This window comes from Centrocercus urophasianus, unplaced genomic scaffold (genome assembly GCF_019232065.1).
Source record: "Centrocercus urophasianus isolate 14NV4802_14NV808 unplaced genomic scaffold, USGS_Curo_1.0 seq_18, whole genome shotgun sequence".
In the NCBI taxonomy this organism is placed as follows: domain Eukaryota; kingdom Metazoa; phylum Chordata; class Aves; order Galliformes; family Phasianidae; genus Centrocercus; species Centrocercus urophasianus.
The window spans coordinates 24,514,998-24,532,127 of NW_024884733.1; the positions used below are offsets into that span (position 1 = coordinate 24,514,998).

General features: G+C 50.7%; 2 protein-coding genes across 5 annotated transcripts; one reads left to right on the plus strand and one right to left on the minus strand.

Moving 5' to 3' along the window:
* The first annotated feature begins 137 nt into the window (after window positions 1-137).
* Window positions 138-3,784, plus strand: TCEANC2 (transcription elongation factor A N-terminal and central domain containing 2). Its single transcript, XM_042819646.1, has 4 exons — window positions 138-239; window positions 354-495; window positions 991-1,184; window positions 3,006-3,784. The coding sequence occupies exons 1-4, from the start codon at window positions 138-140 to the stop codon at window positions 3,192-3,194; spliced, it is 627 nt and encodes a 208-aa protein (XP_042675580.1). The 3' UTR covers window positions 3,195-3,784.
* Window positions 3,785-7,710: 3,926 nt separating this feature from the next.
* On the minus strand, window positions 7,711-17,101 carry CDCP2 (CUB domain containing protein 2). 4 transcript variants are annotated; one of them, XM_042819780.1, is made up of 8 exons: window positions 16,541-17,101; window positions 14,508-14,673; window positions 13,333-13,447; window positions 11,516-11,863; window positions 11,096-11,434; window positions 10,427-10,780; window positions 8,919-9,097; window positions 7,711-8,395 (listed from the first exon to the last, which is right to left on the minus strand). In XM_042819780.1, exons 3-8 carry the CDS (start codon window positions 13,406-13,408, stop codon window positions 8,081-8,083), a joined length of 1,611 nt encoding a protein of 536 aa, XP_042675714.1. In that variant the 5' UTR covers window positions 13,409-13,447; window positions 14,508-14,673; window positions 16,541-17,101; the 3' UTR covers window positions 7,711-8,080. The 4 variants fall into 4 exon arrangements, with proteins under 4 accessions (XP_042675714.1, XP_042675711.1, XP_042675713.1 ...); XM_042819777.1 differs by lacking the exon at window positions 14,508-14,673 and having other exon boundaries at window positions 13,333-13,443; XM_042819779.1 differs by lacking the exon at window positions 14,508-14,673.
* Window positions 17,102-17,130: the final 29 nt, after the last annotated feature.

The window sequence follows — 17,130 nt, forward strand, 5'->3', positions numbered from 1 at the left end:
GAGATCGCAGCTCTCCTCCGCGCGGTGCCTGCCGGGAGCTGTAGTCCGCGCCGCCTGACGGGCCCCACCGGCCGTACCCGGCGGCGGGAACTACGCAGCGCGCAGGGCGGGGCGGGGTGGCGGCTTCCGGCGGGAGGATGGAGCGGTTCGTGGTGCGCCGGGCCCGCTCACCGCAGAGCCCCCGCCGGGTCCGATCGGAGCCCCGCGCCTACCGGCAGGCCACGCTCGAGTCCCTGAAGGCGAGTCCCCGTGCTGTGCGCGCCGGCTCACGTAGCCTACGGCGCGTCGGTAGCGGCCCCGTTAGCTGCGGGGAAGCCTCGTTCATAAGAGTATTTCCATTGGCTTTTTTCCAGAGGGTGGTCGTGGTGGAAGACATAAAGCGCTGGAAGGCGATGCTCGAGCTCCCCGGGCAGCCTAAAGAAAACCTGATGGAAGCTTTGGGGGAACTGAAGAAGAAAATCCCTTCCAAGGAAGTGTTACTGTCCACAAAAATAGGTACCGCGCTTCTGCCCCGTGCCCAGCGCCTCCGGCTGCCGCAGTCGCAGAAGCCGCACAGCGCCACCTGGTGGCCAACGGTGCTGCCGGGCGGGGAGCGGCGCGCTGGGTGCGCTCCCAAAGGAATCTGTTCGCTCAGCAGGTCCGCGTGCAGGGCGGGAGCTCTGCGTCCTCCTCTAAAGGGTTTCCAGTTAAAAAAAAAAAAAAGAAAAAGTAGATCTAGGCCAATTATACAAGCTTTCACTAGACCCAGTATGTCTCCGTACTTGAGAAAATAATTTTCAAGTGTTTAGCTTCATTCCTTGCTAATTTCTCAAGCAAAATCCCTGCAGGAGTCCAGGAGTGTGAAGTTCAGGCTTTATTCTGAGTAATTTTATGCTTACATTTGTGCCAATACTCTGACACTGCCTGAATTAAAGATGTGTCTGGCTGCCCAGCACCAGTGTATGTTTTGTCCACTTACCAAAACTGTGTGACTTGCTGCCTTTTTTTCAGGTCACACTGTGAACAGGATGCGCAAACATTCCGATCATGATGTGGCCAGCCTTGCCAAAGATGTTTACATGGAATGGAGAACTTTCATCAAACACCACTCAAATAGGCCTTCAATAGAAGTCAAGAGTGATCCCAAGACTGAGTCTTTCAGAAAGAACGCACGGAAGCTGCTTTGTGAAGCCCTGGATCTAGAGGTAGTGTTCATCTCCACCTCAAAGAGTAGCCGCTCATAGGAACAGGTTAGATGAGCCTTCGTTGGCTTACCCTAAAACTGGTCCTAGCAGCAGAGTGGGGACAAAAGTTCCTGTTTTCAGCGATGTATCTCGCCATTTATCAGTAGCTTTGTGTTAAAGGTAGATTTGTGGGGGTTTTTTGTTATTAAACAAGTAAACACGCTAATTGTACATTGTACATGTGATCTCATTTACATCACCAGCCAATAGAGTAGCTGTGTATGTACTGTAGTTGGGTTGGATAAGAGAAGGAGGAAGTTAGCAGAACATAAAGTTTTGACTATTAGTTGTCAGCAGTTAAAGCAACACTGGGACCTTTGGGCATTTCATATTTAAGTAATTAAACATTTGTAAATTGAAATCTATTGCAAAAACATAGAGGCAAGTTTGACAGTATGTAAAATGGCAATAATTACTAGATCCCTCTGGTGTCTTTAAGTAAATGAACAGAGTTTTGCTGTGAGGCTGAACAACTTGCTTGCTTGGTCTATGAAACACTGTAATAGTTATCTCTTTAATTTATTCATTAGTTGTCCTTTAAACAGCAAGAAAAGTGATAAGCACTCAAGAATTTCACAGCTATGTGTTTGCCAGCTATGAGAACAACCTCTCCAACTTCTCATCCATCTGGGCTGGGGCAGAGCAAAAAGATCATTTAGTGTGAGGGTGCTTTGGGATGATTATGTGAGGAGCTCCCTGTGGGGTCAAGCACAGCAATAAGGCTGGCGGTCAATTTCGAGCCTAGGAGACATGAAGGCTACAAAGCCACCCAAATAGAGGGTACTGGGTAAGGTAGGACAAGGCAGAATTAATTCTGAAGAGGACTTACCTAAATGTATGGCAAGGAAATCTACCCTTGTGGCTTGCAGCTGCCATTGCATGTACAAGTAGAGCTTGTATCTGGAGGATGGACAATTTTTAGAGGTAGGGGAGCCACAGAGGTTAAGCAAGTGGAAAGCAAGCTGATTAGAAGGGGAGAATGGGGCTGAATGGATACAATAGGGCTCCAAGTGCTTTCCAGCGGAGGGGTAATTTAGTTTTGGGTAGCAAAAAGAGAGTGAAAGTGGTGAGCAAAGGACTTGGAGGAGTATTGGTTGACACACTGGAATCTCCTGTATGAGCAGCATGGGAGATTCCCTGTCACAAAAAGCAGAAGTGAAATTAAAACCACTTCTTGATGGGCAGGCTGTTTTTTTTTTTCCTAAGCTCTTCTAAATTACAGGTTTTGGCACATGTTGAAGCAATAACTACGTAATTAACATTTAGTAAATCCCTTTCTGCATTCTTAATTATACCTCCTTTTACACACGCAGAGCCTGCATCTCCCTTTATAGCACCAAGCAGAGTTGCCAAGTGTTTGGCATGTCTTATAGTTGCTACTGGAACTGAGTTTAAAATAGCATCCGAGGTGCCTTATATCAGCAGGATCAAAAAGTGAGCTTCACAGAGACAGCACAACACACAGAGCACATCATAGCCTCTAATTGTGGTTCCACTTGGAACCCAAGGCGAGTTGCAGATTAGTTTCCTGTCGTGATGGCAAAGCACTGCCGCCCAGCTGGACGTGTGAATATGTTCCCTGCTACTGACCATGCTGCCTTGCTCCTTAATTGCTAGGGTAGAATTAAATTGTTCTTCCTGTTGCACTTGTGATGAGAAGTAGATTTCCTTGAATCTACGCTGATTAATGAAGAAACACCGAAAAGCACCAAACTCCAATTTCAATCAGTTGGTCTCCTTATTAAATGTAAAGATCTAATTTTATACTTTGCTGTTTTTCAGATTGATCACCCACTGGCTGAAAATATTGAGCGAGAAGCTTTTCATCTCTCTTCACGTCTCATTAGCGCGCCGTATCGCAGAATGGTGCGAGCTCTTGTCTTCTCATTAAAGCACAAACCTGAAACCAGAGCAGAAGTCAAGGCTGGCGCGCTCACCGTCCCCGCGTTTGTGCAGAGCCATAAGAAGTGAGGTGTCGTGCTCAGTGCCGAGCGAGAACTTCATGTGCCTGCGTCTCTGCGGAACTGGGAGCCCTTTCTGTCACAAGGGGATTGCCGAAGTGCTGACAGTGTGACTCACTTGGCTGAGGACAGGAACTTCTAGTGATGAAAGCAGTGCTTTAAATCTGCGTGGGGTTGCTGCACAAAAAAGTTTCTTCTGCTCTGCTGTGTATTTTCCTGGTCTAAAGCCGCCCCTGTTCACTCACCTCTTTCTGTTGTCAGTTTGTCATACCTCAGTTCAGCTCCATCTCTGACGTGGATCTTCAGGTGTAATTAGCTGAATGGCATAAAGCACCATCTCTGTGCTGGTGAGAAATAGTGGAAAATCGGGGCGATTGCTTCATGGGAGGAGGTTCCTAATGGATAACTGCAAACCCTCATTGATCCTAAATCAGCCAAGTCTGCTGTGGCTGAGCCCTGTTTAGCCAAGCCAGGTGATTTCCCCTGCATCCACAGTGGGATACAAAACGAGTTTTGATGATTTTGTTGTGGATGCCCCATCCCTGGAAGCATCCAAGGCCAGGCTGGATGTGACTGTGGGCAGCCTGGTCTGGTGGTTGGTGACCCTGCACATAGCAGGGGGGTTGAAGCTAGACGATCACTGTGGTCTTTCAACCCAGGCCATTCTGTGATTCTGTTTTCTATCCATCCTTCCATAGGCTCAGTCACCCTGCAGTGGTGGGCATTTTCTGAAACCCTGGGGTGATAACTGAAATGCCCTGGGGTAAAGGTGCTATTTAATACCTCTGCTTAATGAGCAGCTCGTTCTGACTTCCAGACCTCACTCATGATTGAAATGTGGTGCTTATTCTTAGTGTAACGTTAAAAAATAAACCCCACCTTGAAATGAATTTTTAAGATACAATTATGTTGTGAGGAAAACATTCCACATCCAGGCTTTTTTTCTCTGTAAAGAGCATGTTTCAGAATGATGGTGTAAATAGATTTAAGTAACAAACTATTGTTTGCATTGCTGCTAGTTATTAAAACCTGGAAACCTTGCCTTTCGTATTCTGGTTTCTTTAGTGCCACAAGTCATCTTGCTCTCTGTATGCTGTTATTAAGGCTGTGTGACAGGCACAGTCTTTCTCTAGTGGTGGAGAATAAAGTGCTCTCTGTTCTCTGTGCATGTACAAAGCACTGGTCACAATCCATTTTCTGAGTTAACGGGGTTGAAAGAGTCAAGTGCTGGGATGAGTGAAACCTGCTTGTTCACAGGCATGGGAACTGAAGGGTAATGCAGCGTAAGGAGGTGTGCTTTGATCAGTCGTGGTCAACACTGACCTCAGGGGAGGCCCTTAAGAACAAATAACGTGGTGTGAAAGTGATGCAGTATTCAGATCTTCATCTTAAAACAGGGCTGGGTGTCAGTAAGTGGGTCTGCTAAATACTCCTTTGGACACTACGACATCCAAAGCATGGGTAGGTGTGCTGGAGACAGAACCTGGCAGATGTGAGTGGTGACTGAGGACAGTGCATCAGTAAAGACCTGACACTTTATGACCAGTCTGGAGCAAGAGATGTGAAAACCTTCAATTTCTTACAAGTAATCAGATCCATTTCCCACTTAGCTTCAGGCTGTAATTGAATTCACCCAGCTTGGACTGTCACAAAAGGAGTTCAGGATCAATGAGTGTCTTAGGTTTTGTTTCCATAGCTGCAATGCCAATACCTGCCACATAGAGGAAAGAGATGTGGATGCTTACCAGATGCTATCCGTAGTAGTGCTGTAAAATTTGAAAACAAGGTCACATAGACATGAACAGGGCTCTACATGGCCAACTCTTCTGGGTGACTTTATCTACATCTCTCTTGGCCCCTGACACCTTTCTTTTCTGAACACACTTGAGGGAGAAGCAGTTGTTGTTCCAACTACTTTGGATGCCTTTCAGCTCTTTGAAGCACACGTTGCAGAGAAGATATTTTTTGGCCTCATTCTCAGTCCATGCTGAGTATTTCTCTTTTGGGAATTAACTCCAGGAGTGCAGAGTTACTGCACACCAGTAAACTCGAATAAATTTGGTCTATTTTATGGCTAATACTTTCACAGCAATTTTTCCAAGGGACCCAAGCGCAGAGCTCTGGGTCCAGCTCTTGCAGGGTGATGTTAAAGCTGCAGGGACACGTGGGATGAAGATTCACTGAGCGGGGGAATTGGGAGAGCTCCCCAAGGGCTGGGCTGGGGAGCTGCAGCAAGCAGGAAGCACAGACAACAGGGGAATGGTTTAAGGACTTCTGAAGAGCAAACCCACAGGTTTGGGAGGCAGCAGTGAAGGAAAGCTTCACAGTGCTGCAAATTGCTGGGGCGAAAGAAGAAGGGAACAGGTGAGACCCTTCCCTTCCTTCCTGAAAAAGAGAGTGCAGTGCCTCAGCCTTGCTTGTCTTTTAAGAGGCTCTTCAAAGGTTTCTCCACAAAGAACCCAAACTTTTAGATCTCTCTCTCTGTGATCTGAATGCTTTGCTGAGCTGGCCCTGGAAGAAGAGATGCTGAGACAAGGAGCAGCCCCAGATGCTCTCTCACAACCCCCAGGGCCCCAGCTGCTTCTGGGGGCTGCAGAACCACAGCCCCAGTGTTGCACCAACTTTCCCCTGCAGTACTGCCAGGGTGGCAAACCCAATGCTTGGCTTATAGAACCAAAAAGGAGCTGTGAAGACCCAGCCAGGTGGCTCCTGAACACCCAGCACCCGGATTCAGGGGAAACTGAGGCACAGAGGAGCTCAGGCATCCTGAGGGATGACACCAGCGGAAGGGCATGCCAGGGTTATACTGCAATTAGCACTGCTCTAAATTCTTCTGCTGGCAACATTTATGGTCCCTGTCAATTAGACTAGATTACAGGATAATCCTTGCTAATTATATATTATTATACACCAAGCAGTTATCTCCCTATAAAAGGTGCCCCTATCATGGACAGGCGCTCTTCCCGCAGCACAGCCTGCCCAAACAGCAGGATTGCTTTTGTGCAGCCACTGGTTTGCCTAAACTGAAATCTTTACATTGTGACACCAATGGAGGGAGGAGGAGAAGGACGATGCCTCAAGCCCAGACCCCCCAAACCCACCACAGTGCTGGCTTTGGGAGAGAGCTCCTCCCACGGCCAGAGCCCAGGAGATGCTTGGATAGGGCTGCGGGCAGCACAGATTTAGAGTGATCCTTAAGGCAACACCATCCTTTGAACGTAGCAGCTTCCCGTGTTCCCTGATGCCCCGTTTCATCTCTGCACACCCAATCCCCAGGAGCACGGGGAGGATGACCTCACTGTCCTCTGGGCTGCGACGACCGAGAAATGGGAGAGATGGCTGCTTAAAATAAGCTGGGAAACAACAGCTCCCTGCAAACGCTGTCCTTGCATTTTTAATCGCCCATATGCTGGATCCATTATGCTTCCCCAGCTGGCGGGGCTGGTGGCTGCTGCCTGCTCAGCTGTGCTCCATCGGGTACCTGCAGGGTGGTGAAGGGGTGGCAGTGGGCTGCGGGGTGTGCAGGGAGCACAGATTAGAGGAGCAGAGCTGCCTCACTCCAGGCATTATGTGAGAGAGAAGAAAAATGATGTAAGGAGTTAAAGCAGGTTCAGAGCTGGACTTCATGGCCTCCGAGCAGGACATGACCTTGCTGGGGCCACAGCATACAAACCCTGAACATGTCCCATTTGGGAACACCTGCATCTGCCCCACCTTTGAGGAGCATTTCCTCTAACAAGCACCTCATCCCTGAAGCAGACTGCTTTCAGCCACGGGATGTGGTGGAGAGAGAAAAAAACAGCCCTGGAGGGAGTCGCTGAAGCAGTAGGGTCTGCACCCAGTCCACTGAAGGAATAAGCTCAATGCTCAATATGGCATCCCAGGGGTGGGACACGCACGTTTCTCTGGTCAGCAGTGCCAGAGCCTCACCCCCCTTAGTGAAGAGATGAACACAACATTCTTATCAGAATTAACTTACAAGAGCAGCACAGCTCCAGCCCCCAGTTACACCTTTCCTTTCTCCTGCCAGCCCTCTCTGTTAGCTCTCTGTATAGCTCACATACTGCATTGCATCACTTGTTGCAGCGATGAGCAAACCCCCAGCACCACCATCACCCTCACAGCTCAGTGAGCACAGCGCGCACAGAGCCCCATTGATGGAAAAGGTTGCCCAAGGCCAGGAGGGTGGCAGAGAGCCCAGCACCCAGGCAGCTACAAGGGACTTTTGTCCAGCCTGGAAAGCACTGCATGTGACCTGCAGCATCCCATGGACAAGGAGGTGTTCCAGAACCATGGGGATGTGGCACTGAGGGACATGGGCAGTGGGCATGGTGGGGTGGGTTGGATCCCAAAGGTCTTTTCCAGCCCTAATGATCCTTTGAGACATGGTGTAAGGGCATGTAGAAACACCACCCAAAAGCACCCACACGTGCTGTACCCATCACCGCACACTGAGGGGAGATGCTGATGTCTGCAGTACGGATCCACAGTGCCCACACCAGTACAGATGGGGAACAAGGAGAACGTTTGTTACAAATATTGCTATATTTGGGGGTAGTTGCTATGTTCAGGAATTCAGCAGTTGACAGGATTACTTCCAGCCATCAGCAAACAGCGTTACTTTCCCGAAAGTAGAGGCACCAGCGGGAAAACAAATTGAAGCAGGTGTGGGAATAGTTACAGAGCATAAGAAGTGCATTCCTGAGCCAAATGGACAGATTGAGAGACAGAGGAAAACTGATGGGAAGGAAAATGGCTGCCTACCACCCAGATCTCAGGCGTGGGAGGTGGAGGTTGGGCTCAGGCTTTGTTTCACCATCTCCATTTCAGCAGTTGTGTTAGCACTAAACTTGGGGCAAGGGTGGTTTTGGGGACCACGTTTCCAACTTGAGTTTGCTACAGCAGCACAAGCCCAACCACAGCAATGACCATAAGCAGCCCAGCCAAAATGCAGATGCTGATGAAGACGATATCACTGGTGTCCTGGCTCTTGGTTTCGTGGGCATCCATCGCTCCCACCCCTCTCTGCTTCACATCTACCATATTTTCTGCCTGGCTCAGCCTGTGTGGGTCAGGACCAGCAATGAGGGACACGGAGGCTTCCTTCCTCTTGGGCTCACACTGCACCTCGTACCGGTGGATGTCCTCCTGGTCACCCACCGAGAAGTCGATGTAGAGCGTGCTGACAATGATGGATGTGCTGTTTCGTCTCTGCAAGACAAGGCTTGAGACTCCTCAGGGCTCATCTCCACAGGCTTGTGGAGACAGCTCTGAACATCCAGCTGACAGCAAAGCCCAGCATCCACTGGGAGCATGGGAAAGAGGCCAGCAACTCCTTCCCACAGCTGGTGTTACCAACAAAACGTCACGGAATCACATGATCATTAAGGTTGGGAAAGACCTCCAAGATCACCCAGTCCAACCCCAACCCCTCCCCACCAACCACATCCCTCAGTGCCACATCAGTTCTGCAACACCTGCAGGGATGCTGACTCAACCACTCCCTGGGCAGCCAGGGCCAGGGCATCACTGCTCTTGCTGAGAATTTTTTCCCTGTATCCAACCTGAACCCCACCCCCAGCACAATTTGAGGCCATCAGCTCTCATCCTACAGGCAGTTAGCTGGGAGAAGAGACTGACCCCAGCTCACTATAACCACCTTTCAGAGAGCTGTAGGAAGAGACGTCAGCCCACTGCCCAGCTTGCTTTGCAGGAAGGTTTGCCAAATCCTTACCTGAGACTCAGCACCGCATGTGTCAAACCTGGTGTGTATCCTGAAGTGTGAACCGACCACTTGAGCCACGCAGGAGGGCATCCCCAAGTACACCTTGTTCCTCTGCAGCTGGGCCAGGGCCTGCACGGGGATCTGGATGTGGAAGTCCGTCCGCGTGCAGCTGATGTTCATGGGTACAACTGTCAGGACCAAAAAGGAGACACGGGCAAGCTGTCACCACTGCCACCCCTTGTGCTTGCTGTCCCCATGACACACGCAGCTGGTGGTGGTGGGGACAGCAGGGACTCCAGCCTCATGGCTGTTATGCATCGTGCCACAGCCGTGGCTTGGGGACTGATGTGACAAGTTGTGTTTTCAGGAGGAAAAAAGAGAGTTGTTTCATACAGCAGTGGTTTAGCCCTGCCTGCACTGGGTCTGCATACTGTAGGCTCCCAGGTACTGGAGAAACCCCATCTCTTTGAGCAGAAAGCAATGGATGCAGGAAGGAATCAGGGAGGAAAAAATTCCCCTCTCCTTTGAAATTCATCCTCGCTGAGCTCAAACCAAGCACTTGGACAGTAATGAATTATTGAATTATTCCAACTCCCTCTGAATCTCGGCCTTATGAAACTGGTAAGATGCAATAAAATCAATATGAAAAAACAGTGTCAGTTTGCTACACTTAGTGCATTATAAAAACCATTAGAAGATTTACCAAATAACTAAAGTGCATTAGATGAAGAAGAGGAGGAGGAGAAAATGGATCCTCTCTCCTTGCATGAAGGCTCTCATTCCAGTGGCCGTAAATCACACAAACCCCACCCAAGTCACCTCGTGGGCCCAGACAAAAGGAAAATATCTGCAGGAATGAAGAGTTATGAAAATTGAGATGCCCCTCTCTCATGTTTCTGTGGTCCTGGGAATGAAACATTGCTTACTGAGTGCCTGGTACAAACCTTACCCCTCCCCAGCCTGTAAAGGCTTAGGATATAGCTCCATCCCCTCTCACTGCCATGGCTGCATTCTCCAAAATCCCTTCTGCTGTTCTCCCTATGACGTATGATTCTGCTGCTGAGGGATTAAAGCTCCTGCACCCAGCTCAGCTGCTGCAGCTCCAGTGCTGCAGTACCAGCAGCTCTGCAGGCAGGGTGCTGGGCTGGGCTGCACACAGATGCTGCAGCTGCTCCTGCATTCCACAGACCCCAGGCTCATCCTGTGCTGAGTGCAGGCATGAATTATGCCTGATACGTGGGTCAGCTCAGACATAATTATCCTGAAATACAGCAAATGTGGCACTGAGGTGTGATGGCACCAACACAAAATGACTGAGTTATGGAAAGTGGTTTTGATGCATGAGAGGGTACCCAAATGCCTGGCCACCTCTCCTCAGACTTTCATCCCTTTGTCCCCATTCACTGTAGGGGAGTTGGACTAGACGACCTTTAAAGATCCCTTCCAACTCAAACAATTCTATGATTCAGCAAAAATCCCATGGTTCTTACACTCACTGGGATGAGTGGATGCCTTACCTCCAACGTAGGCAAGGGAGAAGCCCCGCTTGGCCGTGCTGCGGTCTGTGTGGAGCACCAGCAGCAGCTGATGGCTGCGGGAGGTGAGAGGCGCTGGGCTCTCCCTCCCACACCACGTCCCCAGCAGGGAAGAGTTCTCAGCTCCACCATCAAAGGCATCCAGGCGGTCATAGTCACAGCCACTGGTCAGGCTGCTCCGAGCCTCCAGCTCCAGGTCCAAGAAGAAGACTTTGATCCGGTAGCCTGGGGGTAGCTGGATGCTCCACTGACACTGGAGGTTGTTGGGGTAGAAGTTGGGGTACTGAGGGCTGGAGAAATTTCCCTTGATGGTGGTGTAGACTTCCTGGCATTCACCTGCTTAGGGAAAAAGCAGAGAGGGGAGAGAAAAGGATAACTGAAGTCTCCTGGCTGATGAGTGCTCATCTATTTTGTTGCTAAAGCTTGATCTGCCCTCTGTCTCACTGCTACTTAGTGTCTGGCCAATGTTCATACAAAGGTTTTAAGGAACGGCAGCATCTGAGGAGACCAAGGCCATAGACTTAGAACATCCTAAGTTGGAAGGGACCCATGAGGATCACAGAGCCCAATTCCTGGCTCTGCACCCAAACCCTATGTCTGAGAGCAACACTGCATCTCCACACCCTTCCCGCCACCCCCCAAACCTTGCACCTGAGTAGAAACGGGCCTTGAAGCCCCTGCCCACGATGTTGAAGTCTGATTTGAAGAGGATGAAGAGATGTTGGGTAGAGGAGATGATGCGGGGCGGGCGGGTGCTACCGCAGTAGCGGCCCAGGTGGGGAGCAGCAGCGGTGGGACCATCAAAAAGAGCCACGTAGTCAAAGCCACAGCCTTGGCCACCCTCTACTTGGAAGTCAGCAAAGATCAGAGTGAGGGGGCCATCAGTTGCCCTGATGCTCCAGTGGCACTCTGCGTCATTGGGGTAGCTCTCGGGGTACTGCGGGCTGGCGATCTCCCCAGACAGCCCCGTCAGTTGCCCACCACATGCATCTGCAAGGAGGTACAGCCATCAAGGTCAGTGAGTGGATGGGCACAGATGGACACCCTCACGGCCACCCCCTTCCCCATTACCTTTGTGGTAGGTGGCAGCAAAGCCACGCTTGGCCACATGCCGGTCAGAGCGGAAGACCACAGCCATGACGTGCCAGGCAGAAGCAAAAGGTGGTGGGGCACTGCGGCCACAGAAGGTGCCCAGAAGGTTGCCCTGGTCCCGGGATGCCCCATTGTAGACTTGGAGATAATCGTAAGCGCAGGCGGCGTGGTACTCCAGCTCAAAGTGGCTGAAGGAGAGCAGGACGGAGGAGCCCTCGGCCACCACGATCAGCCAGGTGCACTCCGTCTCGTAGGGGTATGGCCCCGGGAAATTGGGGCTGGAGAAGTTGCCAGAGGGTGCTGAGAGCACCCCGCCACATTTGATGCCTGGTGACAGGAAAGAAGGGTGGGAGGCAGACGTGATGAATCCCTTCTAGGACACACCTAAAAAGATGGTGGGCAGTGGGACAGAACTATAGGGGAGGCACTTCCTCCTCTACCCCCCTGCAGCCCTGCTGAATGATGGATTCCCACACTTGACCATTTCCATGAGCTCATCCCACTGGTCCACCTACAGCTCAGTGGCAGTATCTGTTTCTTGCTGGGAAAAAGTAAAGAGTAAGTTTTAAGAGAGCAGTGGTTACACCCTGGCTGGTCCTCAGCCAGGAATATACTTTCCTTTTCCCAAAAGCTGCAGGGGGGGAAATGCAGCGCCTGCAGGTAAAGCAGCATGGCTAAGGCAGCCCCATCTTCAGTCCTGTGCCAGGAGGCAGCTGCAGCATCCTGCCCCACACAGCCTCTGGGGGTGCTCCTCAGCTCCCCGATTACAGGGGCTCTAAAGACAGATGTTAAATGTAGGGTTAAGCCCATGGGCAGCCCATCCCTTCAGCTTTTTGACACCTGCTCAAAACATTCCCTGCGTATGAAGGTGGTATTGGTGAATTCAGGCTAGGAGATATAGGGATGAAGGGTTCAATGTGCTTCACAATGAGTAGTGCATGTAGGGATTGATTTTCTAATGAAACCATTATAGTGAGACATGGTTATAATGAAACAAGGCAGGGAGGGAGCCAGGACTGGGTGCATATGCTGCACAGTGGGCACAGACATCATATCTGGGAGGGGAGCAGGCTCTGTGCAGCCTATGAGGAACACGTGCTGGCTCCCAAATACGGCTGCATGCTCACTGCCATCAATCTGGGTGAAGCTTGTGCAAATCAATACTCAGCCATTGCATACTACTGTCCATTATGCTTGTCAGTGTGGTGACCCGGCAAGAGAGGGAGCTGAGGACGTGCACAGTGCTGCACTGTGAGCAGATCTGGTGTGCATGTGTGCAAGATCAGCAATGCTGGTGAATCTCCGCACCTTGCTAATTACCAGTGATAGGCAATCAAGCCATACAGGACTGTGCTAAAAGCCTGATATTACTGGAATTCATATTCAAGAGGGAATCCTGCAGGAGGGGTGGGTCACTGAGGATGGGCTGCTCTGCATTTTGGGGAGGGATATTGCCAGCTGCCTGAAACAACTGGCTGAGCTGTCCCACCCCAATCCCATGGAGTATTGTGGCCTGTGCCCAGGGTCACACTGCACAGATAACAAGTGGGTTTTGTCACACACAGCAAGCTGCACATACATACATACAAACACATACATGTATACTGGTACATATGTACATATATATGCACGTAGAACTGCAGAAATTAACAAACCCTTCAACAAAGTGCCTATAACCACAAGACAATGCCTACCTACCACCTAAAACAAGCGTGACCTAGGACTCACCACCCCACGTACCTGCATGCCCAGTGCTGCTGAGCCGTCCCCAAGCCCCGCCATGCACAGAACCTTACCTCTGCTCAGGGCCACCCTGAGCACCGTGCAGAGCAGGGCCAGAACCGACGTGCAGCCCGTGGCCCTGTGCCCCATCCTGCTGTCACCACCACCCGAGCATCTCTCTGGAGCTGTCTGTCCAGGAGGGAAAAAATAAATACGGGGAGAAATAAATAAAAAGCAGGAGGGCTGCAGAATTAATAGTGGAATGAATAATTCATCGCTTGTTTGAATTAAGAGCAGCAAGCAACTTGATCTATTCCTCCCTTCCTTCACTCGGTTTTAATGATCTGGATCAAATGTACCAAGGATTTACACTATAGCAGATACCTTGTCAATACACTATATTTAGAAGAGATATTAATGCTTCAGATATGGTGTATAATGGCAGTAAGTCTGGGCTGACAATATGCCCTTAAGGGGCTATGAAAATAATTTAGTTCACCAGGCAAGACAGCAAACCAAAATGGGAATTTCAGGCTCACCACGGAAAAGTACCTCAGGAATTAACGTGATTTATACTGGAGCACAAGCCAACTGTTGATAAAAGCTGGAGACACCGGCAGCATCCCAGCGTTGGGCTTCTTGCTGCCTGCCCAGCAGCACAGTGCCTTCACAGCCCATGCTGCACACAGCCGCAGAGGCCTGGCAAAACAAAGCCAGGCGTGGGAGAAACGTCTGCTTGAAAAAGGCACCTTCCAGGCGGTGGGGAAAGAAGCAGCCAGCGTCTCCAAACCTCAACCACGGAGATGAGTTGCGTTTATTAATTAAGCAATGAGGATCGATGCCTGAGACATTTCCTGTGGATTAATGATGGGCTGGGAGGAGCCGTTGGCCCGAGGTGCTGCTAAGGACCATTAACGCCAACTGGCCATTAATTCCCAGGAAACGCTCCATGCCAAGGTCATTAAGTGCCTGTATTTACGTATGGGTAATAACAATAATGTTTGGCTGGGCTCTCTGCCCCTGCCCAGCCTCATTGGAGCCATGTGGAGCTGGTTGGCACCAGACGCACATCCCACTGATGGCACGTCCACCTCCTCGGAGCTCAATTAGCTGGTGCCAAATGAGCTGGGATAGAAAGGATTTGTCCCCACGCTGTATCAAGGTGTCATCAGGACCAAGACCCCAGCCAGGACAGTTCTCTTGTCTCAGAAAGCCCACAGGTCCACCAAGAGAGAGGCTCACGGCTTACCCAGCACAGTCACACCAGGCTCCCTCCACCGCCATCCTCAGCACTCTGACACCTACGTGACCGCTCATCTCCATCCCTCCAGCTGCGCTCCGTGTCAGCAGTACCCCCAGGAGACAGGGAGGAGACAGGGGCCAGGGCTGTGCAGCACACCAGCTGTGACCCCATCCTGGGGAAAGGCATCCATCAGCCTCGGGCACATTCACCCGCTCCTGACCTGGGGATGGCAATTCCCCGGCCAGGCCGAGCCCAGGCAACACCATCAGTCAGCAGAGCAGAGGGGATGGGGGGAGGATGAGAACAGCAGTAATGCTAATGAGAAGCTAGGCAGCCCTTCACAAATGGCTCTGGCTCAGGCCGGAGACATCATGGGGTGTTGTTTTCTGGTGGGTTTCTTTTTTTTTTTTGAGGCTGCTGAATCAGGGCTCCCCGAACTCCTTGGTGGGAAGATCTATAAATCATGAGTCAAAAAGGCATTTGATCCATTTAAGCAGAAAGGATGTGCTCAGGACTGCGAGTCGTCAAGAGGAGATCAAAGTTTTAAACACGGTCCCCCAGGAAGAAGTGGAATTATTTAGGCAGGGAATAATGAGATGAAATTAAGAAGGCATTTGGGCTGCCCACAAGGAAGAGAGGAAGCAAAGCTCCTCTCCCTGGCACAGCACTGCAGGGGGCTCATGGGGGACTCAGTGTCCCTGTGACCCTCGCTGGGGTGGCCAAAGCAGCCGAGCACCCCGCAGGACAGGCAGCAGCCTGCCTTCTCCTTGGGGTGGGCAAGGACCTTCCAGAGCCCTCCATCCCACTGCTGCCCAGCAGTGCCCTCTGCACTGGGCTGTCCCCATGAGCCAGGAAGAGGGACCCATGGCACATGACATCCAGCATGAAAAACGACAAAAGGACAGTGGGGAAGGGGGAGGGAAGAAAAAGAAGGGCAGAAAAGGCAGAACAAAGCACCGAGGGCTGTTTAAAGGCTCCTTTGAGTTCATCACGCCAAGGACACGGTCTCCCCTACAGAGAATTTCTCACAGCCCCCATCCCCTCCGGCACAGCAAATCGGGCTGTCGGCTGCATGTCGTCTCCTCCCGCTGCCCTGCAGGCTGCCTTTGCAGGATTGCAACCCGCAGCACTCACAGCTTGCTCTGTCTCTCACCACCCTCCCTTTTAGCCACGAACAAAGACAGGAGGCTTCGCAGCAGAATGGCCAGACCAGCTGGGTAAGGTTTAACCATCGTGGCCCATATGTGCTGAAATACCCAGACATATTGGGGTTGAGCTTAAAGGAACAGTCCCAGCTTTTGCTTGAAAACGCACTGCTTTTCCAAAGCAAGCGTGAAGTTTTACCTCAGGCCTTTGCTAAAAGGCTTTGTGGGTTTTTAGCAGCATCTCCAAAAGGCAGGATGCTTAAAGCAAGAGGTATATAAATATGGCTTTCAGAGCATATAACATCAGAGGAAAATATTTCCTGCATTCCCAGCCAGGAACAAAATAGTGAGAGCAACCAGAGATGGCAGCTCTGTATTTTATTAGCCCCACGCTGCATAGAAGCACCCTCCACTACAGTGTGGGTTATGGTGGCTAAAACACAGTTTGAAGAGGCACTAAGAATTTGCCTTGGACCCTAATGTGGGCAACATCACTGCATCCACCTGCAGTAAAAGCCAGAACTCTAGGCTATGAGAACAGCCCTCGATCTAAAGAAGTTAGCTTAAAAGCTGCATCCACACTGGACTGAGTCCAGGCACTTGGTAACTGGAGACAAACCTCATGTCAGCAAGGGGAACCCATGCCGTTTAAGACTATGTCATGCACTGTAAACATGCACCTTTGTGCAATTGCAAAGAACTTCTTGTGGTTTAGTGGCAACCGTGGCAGACTGTGTCTGCAGGGCCCAGGCTGCTCAGAGCTCTGACCCTGAACCACGTGAGAGGGCAGGCACATCCCGAGCTTAGATCCAGCTCTGTTACAGACCCCACTCTCACAGGAAAAGACAAGAGTTCTCCCACACACAAGTGGTACAGTTAAGTATATTTACTCACCAAACACACACATTGTTATGAGCCAAGAAAAGGTGTCAAAGCCTCCCTGCAGCAGTGAAGGAGTCAAAAACATGGTCAAGATGATCAGCCCATCCTTCACATGATCTCACCACCAGTGTCACTCCTGGAGCAAAGGCAAAGCTAAAACAGCAGAAACAATGCAATCAGTTGCTGTCTGCAGGACCTCAGGTACCCACACAGCTTCCCAGTGTGAAGCAGCGCCATCCTTTTGAGCAGCTCTCGAGGTACGTGCCCCCTTGTGCAAGGAGTATTATTTCAAACAGGTAAAAAATAGGCAGGAGTGATGATGCATCATCTGCCACAGCCATGGAAACCCTGTGAAATCCCAGCACGGGATTTGAACAAGGAATGAATGGCAAAACAGAAAGGTGTGCCAAAAGGGTATATGTCCAGGTGCACCTAGTAAACACTGAGGTCTAAGAGGTAAAAGAGTGGAGAGAAGATAACTCAGATCAAAGGCAGAAGCACTGTGCACTAGAAGGAAGGGGTTGGAGTGCTCTGCTGTGCCCTGTAGAGCAGTATCCCAGCAAAGCCCAGTGGAGCTTTCACTCCTCACATGTTGTTCTTAC